The sequence below is a fragment of the Microtus oregoni genome, unplaced genomic scaffold (genome assembly GCF_018167655.1).
Source record: "Microtus oregoni isolate MIOR12 unplaced genomic scaffold, Mior012 000001F_ref0000356, whole genome shotgun sequence".
Classification (NCBI taxonomy): domain Eukaryota; kingdom Metazoa; phylum Chordata; class Mammalia; order Rodentia; family Cricetidae; genus Microtus; species Microtus oregoni.
The window spans coordinates 85,142,197-85,158,713 of record NW_024543060.1 but is presented as its reverse complement, the minus strand read 5'-3'; the positions used below and the strand labels follow the sequence as shown (position 1 = coordinate 85,158,713).

At 43.2% G+C, this 16,517-nt stretch overlaps 1 protein-coding gene and 1 non-coding gene across 3 annotated transcripts in view; one reads left to right on the top strand and one right to left on the bottom strand.

Moving 5' to 3' along the window:
• Fgd6 (FYVE, RhoGEF and PH domain containing 6) overlaps positions 1 to 16,517 on the top strand; it is a 116,011-nt gene that overhangs the window by 42,840 nt on the left and 56,654 nt on the right. The window contains exons 4-5 of one of the 2 annotated variants that reach the window (XM_041671415.1): positions 11,019 to 11,086; positions 11,172 to 11,202. The exons of the other annotated variant lie outside the window; for it this stretch is intronic. Coding sequence (XP_041527349.1) covers positions 11,019 to 11,086; positions 11,172 to 11,202 — 99 coding nt within the window. The remainder of the gene's footprint in view (positions 1 to 11,018; positions 11,087 to 11,171; positions 11,203 to 16,517) is intronic. 2 annotated transcript variants of the gene reach the window in all.
• LOC121464928 lies at positions 2,756 to 2,862 on the bottom strand. The gene has a single exon (XR_005976588.1). It is a non-coding gene; the product is annotated as a U6 spliceosomal RNA (small nuclear RNA).

Genomic DNA, 16,517 nt, shown 5'->3' with positions numbered 1-16,517 from the left:
TGTTTGTTAGACATCAGCGGTAGCCGTGGCCCTGGCTTTTGTGGTATGCCCATCCCAGTGGAGGAGGAAGAGGGACCCAAACTCATCAACAGGAAGAAGCTCAGAGTGTTTCCAGGCTGCACGGGGCACATAGCAGTGATGTGCTGGAGACCGCAGTGGCTACTTGGACGAAAGCCTCTGAGAAAGTGGTATATGACTAGAATTTAAATGAGTGTGAAGAGCCAATGCCTGTGGAGAGCTTGAGAAAGAACATTCGGATAGTATTGTGTGAGAGCCGTAATTAAAATCAGGCTCTCCTCGCTTTCTTTTCCTGCTTCATACTGTTGTTTTGGCCTGTTCTGTTTTACTTGAACCTTGTCCGGTTTCTCTCTCTATTGAAGTGGTAACCACAGTGATCTCCACATGACACTGGAGATCATACCGGGGCACAGTGTAAAGGAAGGCTCTCACGTGGTCCATGATTCTGTCCAGCATCACGTTCTGTCACTGCCTGCTTGACTCCTGCATTTTGTTATCAGTGGAGACTCCTAAGTATAGTGGGTCTTTCTGGTCAGACTTTCTTTTGGAATTGCCAGCCCCAAAATAATGACATAGAGACTGATTCTTAATTATGAAAGCTTAGCCTTTAGCTTAGGCTTGTTCCCAATTAGCTCTTAAGACTTAAATTAACCTGTTTCTATTAATCTACGCTCTGTCATGTGGCTCTCTACCTCTCCTTCATTCTGTATGTCTGACTCCCTCTGCTTCTGACTGATGTCTTTGCATGCCTAGATTCTAACACTGAGTTCCTCTTTCTGCCTGGAAGTCCTGCCTAACCTCTCCTGCCTAGCTATTGGCTGTTTCGCCTGTTATTAAACCAATCACAAGGACACATCTTCACACAGTGTACAATAGCCCTCACCACCTAAGGTGGGGATTTGAATTCAGGTCCTTGTACTTGTGTGGCAAGCCCTTTGCGATCTGAGGCATCTCTTTAGCTCCCTGGAAGTTCTTCAGATTTTAGTTTATTGTTCTTTTCAGGTCTTAATAAACGTTTGTTTTAAAGAAATGTGTTGGGCATAGTGGCTCATGCCCATTTGGCATTTGGAAGGAAAGACAGTAGGATTCCTGCAAATTTGAGGCCATTTTGTTAAATATAGTAAATTCCAAGCCAACCAAGGCAATTTAGTGAGACTTAGTTTCAAGAAAGAAACAAAAAATAAAATTTTAAAGGAAGTGTATTCATTTTGTTTCTTTGTGGTTAGAACAATCTGTCTGTAGCTTCTCTGAATATTTGTTTCTCTGTTCTTTTTCAAATCTTTTGAAAATAGCTCGTGATTATTCCCCTGCAAAGAGAAGGGCGGAGCCTGGAAAGGACAATGTCCTTTAGGTAACATCATGATATCACCTCGTCTGTGACATAAAAATGATAAAGGGCTGTACCTTGGGCAGGTCTTGCTGTTGACATTCTTCTCTTGCGAGTAGAACTCTTGTTATGATAGAGAAGGTCTCTCAGATAGCATTAACTGCACTGGTAGAACTTCATTTGCCGTCACGGGTACTCAGCAACTGCGAAATAAAGAGAACACGGTTAAGAAGAACTGACAAAGCTGGGCTGTTCTCAAAAGATCAGAGCGTATTGCTGGATTTCAGACCAAGGCTCCGTGTTTAATGTGTGTGAGTTATTTCATGACCCTTGACAATTGTTTTCATTTGTCTGTGGCGAGCGTCTTGACTTCCATCGCAGTACGCTTTGCTTTGGGGAGATGTTGATATTTAACAGGCGGTCTCTTTAAAATGTGATATGGCTTCATTAGCTCAGAAGCCTGAGCTCCAAACACAGCCTCTTGAGGGGTCTTACAAGGTGTGTTCCCATCAGTGTTTGGCCGGGTCCAAATCAGTGACTGTTCTTACATGATGGAGAGAATATAGAACTTTTAATATTTGTTGTCTTTGACTTTTCAGATGACTACAACCCATTGATTTCTAGTCTACTCACATGCCTTCATTTAAGTCTGTAATTTTCCTAGCTTAAAAGGAAAAACAGAGGCTTGGAGGGATGGCTCAGCAGTTTGGAGCTGGTAGTGCTTGCTCCTGTAGAAGATGGAAGTTTGGTTCCTAGTAGGTACCCAGAACACATATCAGGCTGCTCACAGCTGAAGCTTTGGCCTCTGTTAGCATCTGCGTTCACATGCACACACACACACACACACCATTAAAATAATCTTACGTGGAACGAACAGTGGCAAATGCCTTTAATCCCAGCACTTGAAAGGCAGAATCAGGCAGTGGTCTGTGTTAGAGGTCATTCTGACCCATGTAGTGAGTTCCAGGCCAGCCAAGGCTGTATAGTGCGACCATGGCTCAAAAAGTTAAAGTAAGGAGTGCAGGGATAATTCCATGGTTAAAGCACATTTTTATTTCAGAGGACCTAGGTTTGGTTCCTAGCTCTTCCATAGTGGCTCAAAACCATCTGTAACTCCAGCTTCATCTCTGGCCTCTAAAGGCACAGGTACACGTACAGTCGCACACAGGGAAAGCACTCACACCCCCAATAGATCTAAAAATACAATAAATCATAGAAAAAGACAAAAATAGAGAACTATGTATACTCCTAGATTAGGTTTCCTTATTTAGTTCAACCCACTATCCTTTATTGTATGTGCCACGGAATTTGAGTTTGTGTTTTATGATATATAACATATCAAACAGTGTGCTGTAGTCTTAAGTTCTCTCTCTCTCTCTCTCTCTCTCTCTCTCTCCCTCTCTCTCTCTCTCTCTCCTAGACTGCTTCACGAATTTGCATGTCATCCTTCTACAGAGGCCATGCTAATCTTCTTTGTATCATTCCAATTTTAGTATATGTGCTGCCGAAGCAAGCACTGGTCTTAGGTTCTAAGAAAGTGGCAGCCACCTGCACACATTTACCTGTTCGTGAATTTTCCTTGAACAGTGAATTAGGCACTATGCTTACGTATAGAAGGATACAAAAGTAAACAGGTAGACTACAGAGAATTTTGGGAGGGTCAACAGATAGTAACAACCCCTTGAGCGCCTTATACATAACATATAAACAAGAGAGTAACCTTGTCCTTTGAAGGTAACAGAAGAGCATCAGTGCAGCCTTTGTAAAGGGACAACCTGTGACTGTCATCGTAAAGGGACAACCTGTGACTGTCATCTTAAAGAATGACCCAGACCATGGCAGTCAGAAATCCTTGGAAGGAAAGATGGCCTAGACTAGAAGGGAATTCTGAAGCTAGGAAAGGTGGGTAGAAAGAGACAGAGGAGGGCAGAATCACGTGGAAATACAAGGTGGTTCCGGTTTGGCTGGAGTCAAGGAAGGGGTGTGGAGGAGTAGGAGGAAAAGCAGCATTGGTGGGTGTATTGGGAAATGCCTTGTCTTTCTCTTTGCTCCCACGGTTGTTGAGTCAAGCAGTTCCTCTACCACACACGCCTGCCTTGACGCACTGTGCTGCCTTTGGCCTAAGCAATGCCGAGACCACTGACTGAAATCCCTGGAGTCGTGAGCCCAGTTAGACCTCTTCTAAGTTGTCTGTCTTGGATATTTTGTCAAGCGACAGAAGTCTAGCACACATTAAGGAAATACTCTGAAGGATAAATCAACAGGCTTTGTTGACTCAGAAGGTGACACTGACAAGAGAGAAATTCAGGTTCCTGGCATTGAGGCATGGGATGTGCAGTAGGTACACTGAAGGCCTCGCTTCCTCTCCAGCTCCCTGCCTGAGTCAGCTGAAAGAAGCCGAACAGGCACACCAACTAGAGAAAAAGCAGGCCTGTTTGTTACCGTGTGTGTGGGAGCCACACAGAGAAGGGCCACACAATTCATAGGGAAGTGTAGGTGGGGGAGGATGCACCCTGCACTCTGGTTGTCTCTTGGGTGGCAGTCCTTGGAAAAAAAAGAGAGGGTTCTATTTGGCTCAGTAGACTGAGACCTTTTCCTCTTTTCTATGAGTTAGCCTTCCCTGGTTGAGGGAGTTTTGGGGAGGAAATGCAAGACAATTGCACTTACTTCGGATGACCTTTCTTGAGTTCGATGTGAAGATATCTCATAGAGAGCCTTCTCCATGCTGGGAACCTAGGCCACCGGTGGTGAGGGAGCCGTAAAGTCTAAGGCAGCCGCGTGTGTGTCTGTGCTCCCATGGTCAGCCTCTCCGAGCGTCAGTGGCTGAAGGGCATCAGGTACTTTTTCTGCGTGAAGCCTTCCCGACTCCACGTCCTGCCGTAGTGTGGCCTCCTTCGACGCTCAGCTGGTTCACAGTTGTGATAGTTTGTGGCTTTATTCCCTATGCTCGCTTCTTGAAGATTGTGGCTATTTCTTTTTAAGTTTTTTCTAGTTATACAAAATATTGGATTTCATTAAGATATCTTTATAGACACACACATGCATGCACCACACACTTGTGCTTTGCTTATATTTGTCTGCTCTTTCTTGTGCTATTTTTTAAGAGTATTTATTTTTTTACATGCCAATCCCAGTTCCCCCGCCCTCCTATCCTCCTGCTCTCCCCATCCCACCCCACCCCCCATTCACTCCTCCTATCCCTCCTATCCTCCTGCTCTCCCCATCCCACCCCACCCCCCATTCACTGTCTCTTCAGCTCGTTGAGGCAAAACCAAACCCAGCCCAGCCAACCCCGCCCACTCCGCCTGCCCAGCAACCTGCCTAGGCTGAGCAAGGTATCTCTTCCTAGAGAAAAAAAAGTTCATGCAATAGGGTTAGATCTTGCCCAAGCCACATTGTTGTCACCTGCATTCAGGGTGCCTAGTTCGGTCCTATACAGGTTCCCTAGTTGTCAGTCCAGAGCCAGTGAGCTGCCATTAGCTCGGGTCAGCTGATTGTGTGGGTTTCCCCTTTGTTCACATTATTGCTCCTCCCTCTTTGCCACCGTACTCCAGGAGCTCGGCTGGGCCGTTTTATTAATCCCTTCTTCAAACGCTCATACTCCATCCCAGATCTATGTTTTTAAAGTTTTGAAATAGCTACCTGGGAATCTGAGCTATAAAGTGTGCTTCTGAGTCTAGTGATCAAACCCAGCTTCACAGAGCAGGAGATTGGCAGCAGCAGAGCTATTTCTTATACTGATTTTGCTATCAATATCAACAAGGTCAAATAGCTTCACGTTTTAGGAGGATGGCACGACGATGCTACTGACTCCTTCCTCGTGGAAACAAGCTCAGGATAATAAGGATAAGAGAGATGAGCTGGTGAAATGGCTCAGTGGGAAGTGCTTGTCATCCAGGTGCCAGGCTCCATGACCTGAAGTCAGTCCATGAGACCCACAGGGTAGGAGAGAATGAACTCCTGCTGGCTGCCCTCTGACCTTCATGTTCTCTCTCTCTCTCTCTCTCTCTCTCTCTCTCACACACACACACACACACACACACACACACACACACACAGAGAGAGAGAGTAAATGTAACTTAAAACATTTAAAAGAAAGACAGAAATGTAAATTGTCTTTGGCATTAGGCAACTATAGAAACCCGAATCAGAACATATAAGGGCTACCATCCCCACCTGCAGTGTATACAAGGACCAGCAGCTCCACATCTTGCCAACGCCTCCTTGGCTTTATATTTCAAGACAGTGACTCGCTCCATATTCCAGGGTGGCTTACAGTTGAAGATCGTTCTGCCTCAGCTTCCTGAGTTCTGATGGCACGAGATTCTTTGTATTTTGTTTGTTTGTTTTGGGATAGGATCTGGTTATATAGCCTGGCTGGCCTCCGTTTCCTGATCCTCCTACCTGACAAGTTTGTGCCACTATGCCTGCCTTGATTGATGCATTTAATTATAGCTCTTCTGTGGGTGTGAGGTCCTACCTCATTGTAGTTTTAACATGGCTATGACAGGGCATTTTCGTATACTTGCTGGCTAATCTTCTATCTGCTGGTGAAATGTCTGTTCACATCTGTTCTCATTTCTGAGTTGTTTGAGTTTGCAGAGGTTTTTAAAAATATTTTTGTTGCATATGTGTTTTTGTATACCACATATATGCCTGGTACCTGAAGAGGTTGTTAGATCACTTGAAAATGTAGTTATGGATGGTCATGAGTCACTCTGTAGGTGCCGGGAACTGAACTTGGGTCTTCTGCCCAAGTTCACTTTAACTGATGAGCCATATAGTCATCAGAGGGTGTGTGTGTGTGTGTGTGTGTGTGTGTGTGTGTATTCTGGATACTAGTCCTTTTCTAGAGTTATGATGTATAAACAAGTTCTCTAGTCTGGACTCTTGTCATTCACACTACACTAGGGATGTAGTGTAGGGAAGGTCCCACACTACACAGTTCTGACTGATTTGGGCTCAGTAAAGCAAGGCCCGAGCAGAGAGTAGAGCCCCTGTGCTAGGACAGTAGTAAGAGGAAGAAAGGGAAGAAAAGGCAAGTGCCAAAGTAGTTATACTTTAGAAGAAAGATTTATTTGATGTGGATGACTACTTTGCCTGCTGCCCACGAAACCAGCGAGGACACTGGACCTCCTGGAAGTGGCCTTACATATGCTTGTGTACTGCCATGTGGGAACTGAGAATAAATCCTGATTCTGTCCAAGAACAGCAAGTATTGTTTGTTTGTTTCAGACTGGGTCTTTCTGTGTAGCCCTTCTTGGCCTGGGACTCTTTATGTAGATTAGGCTGACTGCAAACTCGCAGAAATCTGCCTGGCTCTGTCTCCCACCTTCTGAGATAAAGGTATGTGCCACTATACCTGGCCAGCAGGTGCTTTTTACTGCTGAGCCATCCCTCTAGTCCACACCTTCTTGATTTTGGGGTTTTTATATGTGGGTTAGGGTCTGGGGAGGATTGGGAGCAGTGCTAGGAATCAAATGAAGGGTCTCAAACTTTCTGTGAGTCACTAGGCCTTGAATGAATTTCTAATTTTAAAAATACATACTGTCCTTCATTAGCATTGATCTTATAGTTACAGATATTAAGGAGCAGTGTACAATGTGATTAAAAAAGCATTGATTCGGTAGGTGTTCAGAATATTGGCTATCCAAGGGTGCATGTGTGCAAAAACATATGCAGTCTCCTCCCATTAGTGCAGGGCTGAGGTGAGGTCTGCAAGGTCAGATTGTACCTCCTGAGGAGTGTTAGCCACGTCTCTTGTCCTAGAAGGTGGGTGGTTGGAGTAGAACAAAACTTATGCAACCCATTAGTCTTAATTATTCAAGAACCTACTTTAGGAAAGTGGATGCTAATGGGGGCAGAAGTCAAACCTCATAGCAATAGAGTTTGAGAGCGGAGAAAAAGAAAGGTAAAACATGCTAGGCAAATTAGACTACATTTTTATGTACTCTGTTTTTTTTTTTTTTTTGTTTGTTTGTTTTTTATAAGACAAGGTTTCTCTGTGTAGCTTTGGAGCTGTCCTGGAACTTGCTCCCTAGACCAGGCTGGCCTTGACCTCACAGAGGCTGGCCTCTGCCTCCCAAGTGCTAGGATTAAAGGCGTATGCCACCAACCCCTGGCTGTACTCTGAGTTAGTAGTCAGTTGTCCTGGTTTGGTTTCTGTCACTGTGATAAATAACATAACCAAAAGAAATGTGGGAAAGGAATATAGCCCATCATTGAGGGAAAGCAAAGCTCTGATACTCCACGTAGGAACCTGGAGTCAGGGACCTAAGCGGAGACCGCAAGGGAATGCCACAGGTTCACATTTGTCTGTCCTTCTTCTAGTGCCCAGGATCACCTGTCCATAGAGAGTACCACTCATAGTGGGCTGAGCAATTCCACACATTAGCAGTCTAAGAAATGCTCCACACAGACTTGGAGGCAATGTCTCCATTGAGGTGCCTTCTTCTCAAGTGTTTTGACAGGCAGAATTAGCCATCATATTTGCCATTAAAAGATTCTTTTCATAAATAGTTGGGTTGTAGCCTTCTCCGAATATTTTGGCAGAACAATCTATATCAGTAGAAAGGTTTCTTGGTATTGCATGCCAACTTTTCTGTGATAAAAGAAAACACGGAAGGGACAAATACAGGCAAACCTGTATTAGTGACTGACTTCACACCCGCCTGTAATCCCAACACTCAGGACGTAAAGGCAAGAGGACCAGTTTAGTCCAGTCTCTGCCATACAGCAAACCCGGTAGTGTTACTTTTCACAAGTTGTTTGACAAAAAGAAGCTTCGATGTAAATTTTGTAGGATGTTGGATTTGTCAAGTCTTGATAGGGAAGTAATTAATTATATTGGGTGTGTATTTAGCAGTGTATATTGGGAAGGTGTGTCAAGGTTACCACCAGAAGTCAAAAGTGATGCACTTTTTAATACATTTTTGCGTGTGTGTTTCCGTTTGTACGTTTGTATATTTGTCTGTGGAGACCCAAGATCTTGGATGCCTTCCTTATTTGCTGTTCACCTATTTGGGGGAATGGTCTTTCACTGAGCCTGCTTTATGCTCAGTATCATAGTTTGACAGTTCCGACAGTAAACTCAGGAATACTCTTGTCTCCACGTGCACCGTGCCACTTCTCTTCCTCCTCCTCTTCTTCTTCCTCCTCTTCTTCCTGTTATTCTTCCTCCTCCTCCTCCTCTTCCTCTTCTTCCTCCTCTTCTTCAAGCTTGCGCATATTCATAGCTAGCACTTGACTATGGAACCGTCTCCCTCTCCTGTGATACAATGATACAGTACTTTTTAGGTTAATAATTTGAAATCTGGATTTTCTTTTCAGTTCACTCCATTTTTAGGTGTATTGCTGAGGGTCAAACCCAGGACCTCGAGCATGCCAGGCAAGCACTCTTCTATTGAGTATAATCCCCACCCCCAACCCCTCTGATAAACAGCTTTACCTCTCTACAGTCAGTCGGTCTTCTGCTCTAGAGTATGTATTTGCTGTATTTGAATTAATTGATCCTTATGACTACAACTACTATTTGTGATCTAATGGTCTTAAAAGCAACTTTAAATGAGTATAAAAATAGAGATCTCCCTGTATTTCTAATTTATATGAACACAGACATGACTATAATTTAAAGTATTTTTTCCTATGGACTGGAGAGGTGGCTGGCTCAGTGGTTGAGAGTGCTAACTGCTCTTGTAGAGGACACTGGTTCAATTCCAAGCACGCACATGGCAGCTCACAACAGTGTCCTGATAGTTCCAGGGGATCCAGTGCCATTTTCTGACCTCCAGTGTCTCTTCCCTGTGCTCGGTGCACATATACTCACACATTAAAGTAAGTAGGTAAGTACACACAAGCCCAGATTCCAGCGGGCTGAGTATGTGAGCTCCCTGGTAGAGCTCTTACCTAGCATGTGCTGTGCCTCTCAGATCAGTCCTTAGCACTGTAACACACACACAAAATTCAGAATCTAAACATATTGAAGAGCATTGAGAACAAAATCTAGACACATTGAAGTGCGGTTGTGCCTATAATTCCCAACCTGAGAGTAGGGAGGAACATAAACATATAAATCTAAACATACTGAGGTGTGATTGTGCCTCCAACCCCTGACCTCAGGAGGCTGAGATACAAAGGCTGTGAGTTGAGGCCAGCCTGGGCTACAGCAAAACCCTGTCTCAAAATGAAACAAAACAAATCGAAAAACGAAATAAAATGAAGAATGAAGATAATACTTTGAACTATCACAGTGCTAAGTGGACCTTCTGGGATGGCGCACCAATTCAGTGTAGAGAAGGCTGCTCTTGAGAGCCATCGCTTTAATACACCACCCACCCCGCCCCAAGTGGCGTTCTGTTAAAGAATGACTACTGGATTGCCATGGTGACTTTTTATGCGATTCCTTGCCCAATAGCTCTTGAGGCAGAACAAAGTAACTGTCTTGGTGCTGCCAATGCTGGAAAGAGCACAAACAGCATAGCAACAGGAATGGAAAAAAAAATCTTTACAAAATGGGGCCTGATGCCCTTCTACAGAAGTATTGGAGCTTTTCCATTTTCATGGTAGCGGAAATTGCTCGTTAATTTTAATTTGTGTGTATGTGTGTGTGTTCATGTATGCATACATATGTGCTCTGCTAGGGACTAAGGCCTTGTGTATGCGGAATAAGCTTGTACTGCTAAGTTATATCCCCAGCCTGGTTCCAGCTGTCATTTCACCTTAAGTAAATGTTTTAATTGCTTGTTCCTTATTTACTGTTCATTCCTCTTCACTGAGGAATTATGTTTTCAGATCTTTCAGAGAATAGAAAGGGAAATTTTTCTTTCTGTCCCCTGCGAACAACAACAAACTCATCTAAATGTCAAAAGCACTTTCCAAGTCATGTACAGCTTGTGTCCTTGCTGGGGTATTTCATGTTCCCGCCAAGGAATAACTAAAAGGTATCCTTGGGATGATGCCAGATATATACTGTCATGAAGAGCCCCTATTAGCTGCACTTTCAGAATGTGAGTGATTTGACTTACACAACGCATTACTAACTAGTTCATCATAACACTTCGTCATGCATTATCTAAAGTACTTTTATTTATTTATTTATTTTATCCAGTCTTGTATTGTCAAAAATAGGCCTAGAACCTACCATCTTCCTTCCTCAAGTCTCCTAAGTGTTGGGATTACTTATATACATGACCTCACTGGGCTTCTCGTGATACTCACTCATAGGTGGTTCCCTTGCAGAATATGGCATTTCCATGTTGAAACTTTGATACCTTTGATTGATTGATTGATTGATTGATTGATTGATTGATTAGTGGTCTCAGTATGTAGCCCTGGATGGCCTGGAACTCATTGTGTAGACCCGGCTGGCTTCAATCTCGTAGAGATCGATCTATTTATCTATCTATCTATCTATCTATCTATCTATCTATCTATCTCTAAGGGCTAAAATGAAAGGTATGTGTCCCCTAATCCAATTCCTGATTTCTCTCAACTACTTCTGTATTATGGTTTTATTATCTTATTTAACTCCCCGTGTTTGCCTTTGAAGTATTGCATAGTGTGAATTGTGTGCTTATAGATAACATAGGATCAGGGCTAAAATATATGTCTAACCAGCTCATAGCTGATCCCGTATTTTGTGAATTCATACTTTCTCAATGCACTCTATCTTCAGGATGAAGATACTGGGATGAAAAGCAAAGTTCATCATATTGCCAAGGAGATCATGAGCTCTGAGAAAGTGTAGGTATCAAGTTAGCAGTTTAGAAGCCATTCTTCCCAGTTGACTTATTAAAAAATTCTTATTGGTTCTTTATTTTTTTAACAGGTTTGTGGATGTGTTAAAACTTTTGCATATTGTAAGTATCTGCTCATATTTTTCTCGAATCTAAGATTATCCCCAGTCCTGTACTTTTCCTACCTAACAGTTCTTATCACAGCTAACAAGTAAATTATACCCTTGTGCTCTCTAGTGCTTGGTTACATTTTAAATTTATAATAAGATTTTATATACTTATAGGTTTATAAATTATATATAATAGACATTTTACAAGTTGTATCTCATTTGCATCTAGATGTACCCAGATGATTTCTGAATAATAATCTTCAGCACCTTCCATTTCTTCATAATAAATGAGCCATGACAGCTGCTGCTACTGCTTCCTCCTCCTCCTCATTTTCCTCTTCTTGCCCCATTTCTGCCTCACTTCCTCCTCTTTCCTCCTCCTCTTCTCTCTCTCCATTTCCCTCCCCCAAACCATACCCCCAGCACCCGTAATGATGTGTATCTTTTGGGGCCATGTCTTCTCTAATCTAAATAGGTCCCAGAAACAGAGGCACTTGAGACAGCATTGCTAACTTTTTTTTAACCGCAGTCACCTTGAGCAGACCTGTTAGGAAAGAGCTGCATGTATCTGACCACATGCTCGTATTTCCCATGCTCGTTTTTCCTCTTCCACACTTTTGTCCTTCAAGTAGATCGCGTGTCTGCTGCAAATCAAAGTGCTTTTAGTGTTACTCTGTTTTTATTATTTTTTTTGGCAAGATATCTCAATATCCCAAATTTCTGTTGTGGAATATTAGTTTAAGATGTGTTACATTTGTTTAAATGATATGACGATGTGCTGCATTCTTTATGTTGTACCTGTTTAACTCTGCGAAGCTGGGTTACTTTGCCTGTCTAAAACACCTGATTGGTCTAATAAAGAGCTGAATGGCCAGTAGGTAGGCAGGAGATGAATAGGTGGGGCTGCCAGGCAGAGAGAATAAATAGACAAAAAGAAAAGAAGGGAGGAGCAAGAAAAAGGAGGAGAGGAGAACACCAGGGGCTACCCGGACACAGGCTATCATGGGATAAGAAGGAACGAAAGACACATAGAATAAAGAAAGGTAAAAGCCCAGAGGCAGAAGGTAGAGGGGATAATTTAAGTTAGCAAACCTGGCAATAAATAAGGCAATCTAAGGCTTGGCATTCATAAGAAAGAATAAGAATCCATGCGATTTATTGGGAGCTGGGTGGTGGGCCCACAAAGAGTAAAAAAAGAACGACTACAAACATCCCTCACGTATGTGCCACTAAGTGCTCAAGTCCAGTAGTTCTTCTAGCTAAAGACATACAGCCCTCCTTGAAAACCTGCAGTCTGTGTCTGCCACATACAGCTCTCTTGAAAACCTGTGTCTGCCATGTACAGCCCTCCTTGAAAGCCTGCAGCCAGTGTCTGCCCCTCCCTCTCCTTCCCCACTAGCCCTCTTGCCCTCTTCAGTCAAGACAGTTTCTCATGGCAAATGGCCATAGGTCAACTGATCAGGCAGTTCCTTAATTAAGGTTTCTTTGTCCCAGGTGACTCTAGATTTGTGTCACACTGACAGCAAAACTCAATAAAGCCAGGAATCTAGACCCAAGGCCCCCGGACATGCTGATATCTGATACCAAATAGAATGTGGGGATTTTATTTTATTTATTTTTTTTGTTTTTTCAAGACAGGGTTTCTCTGTATAACAGCACTAGCTATCCCGGAACTTGCTCTATAGACCAGAGTGACCTCAAACTCACAGGGATCCGCCTGCCTCTGCCTCCTGAGCTCAGGGATTAAAATTGTGCACCACCACCAACCAGCTTCATCTGTTTTTCTAAGTGCATCATAAAAGGAATGGTTTTCCCCAGTTCTCGTGTTTTTTCCCATCCTAAAACAATCATTCTGTCCCGAGTATACAGTCTTGTGATTCATGCGGACTTTTAAATTATCAGTTGCTTTGTCCTCTGTTTAGCTGCTGTTAACTTAGCTCCTGCCTTCATTTTTGAGCAGTTCTATTCATATTAAGACTCATAGATGAAGTCCATTATTCAGAGCATATTTGTCTTCCTTCTGTCTTTCCCACCTCGGTTTGGCATCTCCTTCTCTCCGTGCCTCAATTTCAGGTCTTTGCTGCTCAGCTTCCAAAGACTTGTGGGTATTAAGTGATGTTTATGTGATTATTTAAATTACCACATTTTTTTTAAGTAAATGGCCTTTTGATAAGTGTTCTTTATGTACCTTTTAGTATATTGTATGGCTATGTTACACAAATTATTTTTGGGCTCATAACATCCCTAAAGATAGTTTTTTTTTCTATTGTTAATTTTAAATGAAGGAAGTAGCAGGCTACTAAATGTCAAAGCTAGGTTTTGAAGTATAGTCTCTGTGAGTTCTTGGTTTAAAATTTTAAATGTTTGCTTGTAATCCTAACCATTGCCATTTATAGTGTAACTGTAGGACGTAGTATATCCTTGGGCATATTTATTGCTTACAGAATTTTTTTTCAGCTGCCTAGGAAACCAGAAAACTCTGGCATTTCATCGTATAAAGATGAAAGTGAAGCTGGCTCTTGTTACTTATATTTCTTATGAACATTGCATATTAAGGTTATTAAAGAGAGTCAGAAACATGCCATAAACAGTTGGCTTCAGTTATGTTTTACGTTGAATGCATTGATGAATATGCACAACCTGACTTTTGCATGCAGGAAAGGAAGGGTCATTTCACCTGGGAAAATATTTTCATTTTAACAACAAAGTCAGCAAAGCACAACGGTACACCCCCATAGTCCCAGCACTGGGGAGGCTGAAGCATGCAGATATTGAGTTTAAGGCCCTTCTGGGTTATATAACAAGACTTTGCCTCAGCAAACAAGACAAAACCAAAGTCACATTGTTGAGATGGGGACTTCCCCTTTCCTTTTATTTCACGGTCTCTCTTTTATTTTTGCATATTTATCATAAGCCTTTTGACCCCTACAGCTGCTTTGCTTTCCTTCAAGTGATTTTTATTTAGTGTGAGCTTCCTGTCTGTCCCTGTGCCCACTTGGGCTCCCGAAAGTAACTAAACAATGCCTCAAGGTCAAGCTTGCTGCTTGGGGCAGCTGTCGATTAAGTCACACACCCCACTCTGGTCCTGGAGACTCTGTAGACCAGAGACAAGGCCATCTGCTCTGTGCTTCAGTGCCTCAGATGTTCTGACCAGGTCTTATTTGCATTGTTTTCCACTGAGGTCTTCCCCGAGTGATCTGAGTTGGCAGAGTGGGCATGTTCGTACTGTAAAGAGTTGGGGTTTTTCTGGTTCTGAATGTCATACGAGGTGATTTGACTCTGGTAGGTTTTTATTAGAATCAGTGTTGTGTGTAGTTGATGTCAGTCATGTCTGCGGTTTGTCTAATACTTTACACCATCTCCTGCCTCCCTTGTTTAATTCTATCATCTCTGTCTGCTCACCTACCCCTATGCAGTGCTGGGTTTCAAACCCAGGGCTCACCCCGTCTAAGCTAGTGCTCTTCCCTAAGCTCCACGGCGGCGAGGCCTGTGAACCAGAACTTGGCATGCAGAAACCGCTCACTCGCATCTGCCTTGGTGTGGTTCGAGGAGCTTTGGCGAATTTAGAGGTTTCTGCCCAAAATAGTTCTGCGGCCCTTAAAGATCGCCACACTTTCCCAAACTATCCTGGCTGTTGGGATTTAGGAAGATAATTAATTGGGCACGTGTTGTAATCATCTTTTTTATTTAAAAAAGAAAAAAAAATTGTGACCTCCCTCCAGTGGTTCCACTTTGGCAGTGGCTGAGGTTCCTGAGTAGCCCAGAAGTCTAAGATTGTCTGTAGTTCCCGTGGAACTGGTTGCAAAAGAAGTGACAGGAATATAGTTGCTGCCCTGCTGCGGGGAGGCTGTTTCCTTGACTGCTAAGCCCTAGCATTCTTTGTCTTTGCTTGGAGGTAGGGATGCCTTTTTTGGAGCTGGCTGTTGGAGATTTAACCTAGGGTTTTGTGTACACTGAGCACGCGTTCTACTCTGAGCTATGCGTGCAGCCAGGGACACTCTTCTATGTTCAAAACCAAGAGAACCTGTGATAGCCCCAGGTGAAAATAATTATTAAGGGATATTTACAACAAATTTTGTTTGGTCTTTTTGAGACAGGGTGTTAGGATTTAGGCATTATGCTGGCCTCTTTCACAAGATAAATCAGGCCTTACCCTGGCCGACCCAGGGTCCTATAGCTGCTAGGTCACTGCATTTGTACTCAGGTGCAAAAGGTCAAGCTCCACCCACTCCCGCCCTCTTCCCGTAGCTCTTCTGAAGAGGCAGGCTGGTTCTTTTCCTCCTCCTCTTCCTCCCTGTATTTCTCTTTCCCTCTTCTTTCCCTTTACCCTTCTCCCAACAAGTTTCTTACTTAAGCTCTACCTACACGGTGTGTTTTAACATACAGACTGTGTTCAGTCCCAGTGCTGTTGAAGGGACTTTTGTAGTGGTCAAGAGATTGGAATTTACTCCAAATGCAAAATTCATAGCCAAGGAGCAAAGTGAGAGTCAGTGGGTAGAAGATCCCCAAGAAGGGAAGGACAAGTAGGGGAGGGGCGATCTGCTACTGCTTGGGGGATGGTGGAAGGAACAGGGCCAGACACTGGATGGTGGGAGGTTCTTAGTAAAGCTCCCTTGTCTAAGGAAACCGTCAATCACCCGCTTAGACCATATAACAGTGGGTCTTAGAGATTCAAACCCTTGACGTTCTTATAATCGTTGTTGAGTGTTTGGTTTTGAGACAGAGTCTTGCTATGGAGCTCTATGGAGCCTCAAGCACACAGCAATCCTCCTGCCTTGGCCACTCCCCACCCCCAAGTGCTGGGTTTACACGGGTGCATATACCACCATACCTAAGTACAAAATAAACTTTCTATATTATTTAGAGCTACTGCCATAATTTCCAAAGTGATATCAATGGGCTTCATTCATCTAAAGCTGTCCTAAGCATCCAATACTCTTAGGAAAAAAAAAAAAGCCTTATCAGGTGTGTGTTCAGGGCAGGGCCTCACGTCATTGGTCAGCCCACTTGGATTTGGCTGGTCCTTGTTAAATGTGTCTTAAATAAACAAGTTTCCCTTTTGGCAGAGGTAGAAGACATGGAATGCAGAGTCTGGCAGGAGCTGTGTCACACTGGTTCCTAAGTTACTTAACAGCTATCATCCACTGTCTATGTCATGGTGAGGAAATACCTTCCAGTTGGAAAACAAAAGTTATTCTGCTGCCAAGGGACCAAAATAGTCATCACTTAATTTTGGAAGAAGAAAGGAGCACGCTTATTGCTTCGCTGAGCAGGAACCGCTTTGGAATGATTTTAATCGCTAAAGTGGTAGAAGAACGTGTAGCTGTT